Raw genomic sequence first — 5,361 nt, forward strand, 5'->3', positions numbered from 1 at the left:
TGGAAGCCACGGATATTTGATGAATTATGGCGAATTTGTATTATTTATTTGATAGGCATCGGGTTACTATAATATGACTTCATGTAGGCTATGCTTTTTAATGTTGAAATCAGCTTCCAAGACCAAAACATTTTGAATAAAGCAAGAAACAAAGAGTATGCAATGTAACCATCTAATTTCTTTTCAAATCCTCATTCTTGAAAGTTAAATTCTATATTTTGGACATTTTTCATGAAATCTGTCAACCATGCTGCCATGGTCGATGTTGCTTTACCTATCCCGATGTATTCCAACCATCATGAGGCTATCTAAATGAGCATTTGTCATAACAGAACGCAAATTATTTTTAATTAGTCTCATTGAATTGTTATTATTATTATTATTATTATTATTATTATTATTATTATTATTATTATTATTATTATTATTATTATTATTGTTATTGTTATTGTTGTTGTTGTGATGAAAAGTTAACACAAACAATATGGTGGCTAAACGAATACTACATGTAAATTTTTTTTAAATTTGTCTGTTTCCCGACAAAATTTATCGTCTTCCCCGACGTGGAGGGGGGGGGGGCTATAGCCCCCAGCCCCCTCTGGCGCCACCACTGTCGCCTTGATAGCGAAAGGTTGCAGCATGGACCTAATAATGATTGCAGATGCCAGACCTACTATGACACACTTTTTCATACATAGGATTGATTTTTTTTCTTTTCCGTAAATGAGCTATACACATGATAGGCCTACCATTATAGCATTATGTGTTCCTATATTCGAGCACTGTTTCTACTATTCATTCTATTGAGTTTAACCGGGGAGGTGCTCTGCTATAGAAAGCAACTCCACAACAGTTACTATTATTTCTATTTTGATTATGCATTATTAATAGTATTTGAAGTTTTTTATTTATTTTTTAAAATTTTATGTTGTTTGACTATTGTAGCTGTACAAAGGTCATTGTAGGTGTACTATGCCTTATGTGTGTGTCTAAAATAGGCCTTTTGTGTGTATAAATAGGCCTTTTGTGTGTGTCTAAATAGGATTTAACAAATGTTACACACCATAAGAATACATAGTAATTACCGTGTTATTTCACTGTATAATATAGGCCTATTAATATATTTATTATACAGTGGAAAATTCTAAAAAAGGACCACCTTCGGGGGGTAGAAAATGTGGCCCTTTAATAGTACGGTGGCTTTAATTTAGTTTGGGCACTTAAGAATATGATTTTCTTCGCTCGGGTGAGTAAACGTTCGTCCTTTAATAAAGATAATTTTATTAATAAATGTAATTTTTTTTAGAGTTTCAACATGTTTATCATAAATGTTTCTGTAATTGATATAATTCATCAATATTATATTATTTGTATTTGTTAATTTAAAAAAAAAACCGCTTTATTATTTATTATAGAGCTGTTCGGGAGCAAACACAGAGTGGTGTAGATATGCGAGTCGGAATTCATACAGGAGCAGTTCTAGCTGGTGTAATGGGTCAGAGACAGTGGCAATTTGACGTATGGAGTGACGGGGTCAAGCTGGCCAACTGCATGGAATCTGGTGGAATTCCCGGGTAACGGAAACAATCATAATAGACCCACTGATCTTTACTATCATATCCAGCTATTATAGTAGAGATCAGTGAATTGACCTTTCCGTAGTGTCGCTCAATCAAACTTAACAACTGACTAATCAGAATAGCGCTAGTCCCACAAACGCAAGTGTTCGCGTATGTTTTAAGGCTATGTTCAGACACAACGACTTAAGCTAGAGAAAGGCCTAGTTCAGACTAGGTGGATAAACCCGGCTCAACTCACCGGGTTTATCCACCTGCCAGTCTGAACTAGGTGGCTTATCTCAAGCCGGGCTGTGTTCCTATAGTAACCAGGCCTGGCGTTCCACCGTGTTTAACGTTTCTAAACCGGGCTTTAATCGTTGCGGGGGGTCAAATTGCATTGACTTCCGGGTAACAAAATGACCAATCAGCGTTTGGCGAGCAATGTTTTGAAACACGTTTCCTGGTTACGGTTCATTATTATGGAAATTCTCGCCTGGCTAAACCCGCTAGTTTGATCGCCCGGCAAAGTTAAGCCAGGCTTAACGTTAAGCCGGGCCTTACTCAAGCCTGGCTTATCGCCAAGTCTGAACGTAGCCTAACGTTAATCGAGTGGTGTGAACTTGTGCGCGGCGTAGCGAACGCCAGTATTAGCGAGCTTTCGAAATGGGCGACGCGGGGACCTGCGACGGGGAATTCAGTCAACCATGAACGTCGTACTTTGCACTTCCCGTCTCAACATCTAATCAAAGCTGTTTCGATTTACAGGACGACACGCGCTCCCTCGTATCGCGCGCCCCAGCGAGCGCGTATTTATAAAACTCACGTTGCGTAGTCAACACAACGCCAAATCGCTTAAAGCCCGCTGTCAAATCCACGCAATGAACGACTTCCCCATGTATTCGCATGCGCAGTACGGTTTCACGCTCCACTGCCCGTCGTAGACTGAATTCCACGTCGCAGCCCCCCTCGACGCCCATTTCGAAAGCTGGCGTACGTTAATCCAGCAACAGACCCCAAATTAGCGTACGCCACCGAGTTACGACAGTCACACATCAGTGATTTTGAACTCGGCCAGGATTTGACCAATCAAAATAAGCCTAGATGTAAACAGGAAATAAAGTGCGCGAATTACGAATACGAATATTTCGCGCGAATACTTGCGCTAGCGTTCGTTAATCGCACAGTCTGGACATCTCGCTAGTTACGCCATGGACTAACGTACGCCCGGCGATAGATACGCCTGGCGTATCTCTCAGGTCTGAACGTAGCCTAAGAGTAGTCTTGTGGGACATTAGCAACATATGTAAGGGGCGGGCTTACCGAAAAGGTACATTAACCATGTTTAGCTAATGTTATTCATACATTAATTTAAATATTCATGTTATAATTAATAAATAATGTTCTTAAAACATTGATGTAGGCTACGAACAAACGTCATTGCAATGTTTTAGCAAACACATCACATGATATGGATACTTTGTTGTCGTAATGTGTGAATGTATTGAGTTGACACTGAATGACTCCAATTTATATTAATAAAATGTTTAGGCGAGTTCATATATCTCAGACAACGTACGATTGCCTAAGTGATGACTTTGAGGTTGAACCAGGTGATGGTGAAACCAGGTCTGATTATATCAAAATGCAGAATATGAAAACCTACCTAATCAAGCCAGTTAAAGACAAAAAGGTAAATCGTTGTCATATTTCTCCGTTTGTGCAATTTACATTTATAAAGAAAAAATATCAATAGGCCTCTATATATTATAAATCATCAAAGGTACATATACAGTGTTTAAATAAGGACATGATGGAACAACGTATGCTACCCTGTAGCTTTTCAACGAATTAAGTTCTATAAAAGTCATTGTGTAATAAAATTCCTCAGACGGGATTCGAACCTGCGACCTCTCGCTGACAAGGCGAGCGTCATAACCATGAGACCACGAAGGCTTCATGGTTGAACAGGTCCAAATAACCGTCGGGAACATTGTATTACACAATGCTACGCCTCAAGAGGGCGTTCGGCCAGATAAATCTGGCAATACGGCTAGAAATACTGTCGTATATTATATATGATATTGAAGGGAGTTAGCCGTTAACACTGTTGAATAAATATAATATAAACCATCAAATGTACATATACAGTGTTTAAATAAGAATATATATGTATATATATATATATATATATATATATAAAATTTGTATATTATACGCTATAGCCAACTTGTTGCTCTAAAATATTAGCATTATTATTTTTCCATACAACAGTTTGGTGACGTCAATAATGTTACTAGTCAATTGCCCATCCTTGTAGTCAAATAAAAATATTTACCGCATACAATATTTTTCATAAATTATTAACTCCAAGATGTATGCTCAGTTTTGAAATAAAATTTATTAAACAGGAATCTTGCCAATTTGGCGTTGTACCACACAATGAATTTCCGTTGATATGTTTTGTTTATCTTACTTACGCACCTGTTGTGATTATGGTTCAAATACATTTTGTTGTAGAGATCTAAAAGCACAGCATTGATACTCACAAAGCCAACGGAAGAGAAAACTAGTGCAGAAAGGACAGACGATGATGATATTCCCGTTATCTACTTGAACAACACGGCTGAAGTAAACAAGGTAAGATTTTTTTTAATGCGAATACGATTCATCTCTATGTATGTTTGGCATCATGCATAATGTTAACATAACATATCTACTCATAAATTGCTGTTTACATTTTCCTGGCTAATGTAGAATTCTTTCAAGGTCAAGTGCTAATAGAATGAATAAATAATAATATGACGTCTTTGCTTAAATTCTGAAATTAACACGACAGTGACTATAATCGTTAGGTAATGTCACCAGCAAATAGATCTCCTTTTCTCTACAGGTCTATGTGCTGTCCAAGATATAAAATACTGTATTTATATTACAGTAAGAGTAGGCCTATATTTTGTTTTAATATCGTTCTGGTAACAGCGCTATCAAGGAAATTGCAAGGGCAGTACCGTAAAACCTCGAATTGAAGCTCTGTGGGCTTAATCTCGAGATGAAGCCCATCTCGAATTGAAGCCCCCTCTTTATTTTGCAAAATAAGCATCGAAAAAAGCCCCCCCCCCAAAAAAAAAAAAAAAAAAAATAATAATAATAATAATAATAACATAGTCTACTTTTCAAGATAGTATCAGTCACACTGTGCATGAATTTCAGAAAACAAAATAAATTAAAAACAAGCTTGGTTTATACATTAGTTTACGTGATTTAATGCCAGTTAAATACACTCCATAATACAGATTGATGTTACATTCACCTTATTTATTGTTTAATTGTGCAAATTCACAAAATTTACAGCATTTATATTGAAAAAAAGCCCCCTCTTTACTTTGCAAAAGTAGTCTCGAAAAGAAGCCCATCCAAAGTTCGCAGAAAAAAAGAAGCACAGGGCTTCAATTCGAGGTTTTACGGTATTCCATGGTCACCTGAAAAGCAAACCACGTACTTTTTCCCATATATAATAAATATTATATGTATATATAACATATATATAATAGTGTTTACTTTCTTTTTCTTTATATTTTACTGGTAACATGTTCACTTGTAGGCTATATAGTATAAATAATACAAAACAATATTAATGATATCAAGGACCAATGAAAATCATGCTGCAAATAAATAATAAATGTAGTATTATAAATTATACAGCCATATATAAAATATATATTTAAAAAGTTTTACAGCCACCCCCTCCTCGATCGGCCTCACTTTCGCCCCTCTCCCCCCCCCCCCCCCCCCCCCCCCCGCG

General features: G+C 36.8%; 1 protein-coding gene across 1 annotated transcript in view; it reads left to right on the plus strand.

Moving 5' to 3' along the window:
* The window catches only part of LOC117109845 (adenylate cyclase type 3-like), a 29,196-nt gene that overhangs the window by 10,898 nt on the left and 12,937 nt on the right, over positions 1 to 5,361 (plus strand). The window contains exons 6-9 of the mRNA XM_033252290.1: positions 946 to 983; positions 1,416 to 1,574; positions 3,108 to 3,249; positions 4,077 to 4,196. Coding sequence (XP_033108181.1) covers positions 946 to 983; positions 1,416 to 1,574; positions 3,108 to 3,249; positions 4,077 to 4,196 — 459 coding nt within the window. The remainder of the gene's footprint in view (positions 1 to 945; positions 984 to 1,415; positions 1,575 to 3,107; positions 3,250 to 4,076; positions 4,197 to 5,361) is intronic.

The sequence above is a fragment of the Anneissia japonica genome, unplaced genomic scaffold (assembly GCF_011630105.1).
Source record: "Anneissia japonica isolate Jap-2015-1 unplaced genomic scaffold, ASM1163010v1 scaffold585_len4108843_cov191, whole genome shotgun sequence".
Lineage (NCBI taxonomy): Eukaryota > Metazoa > Echinodermata > Crinoidea > Comatulida > Comatulidae > Anneissia > Anneissia japonica.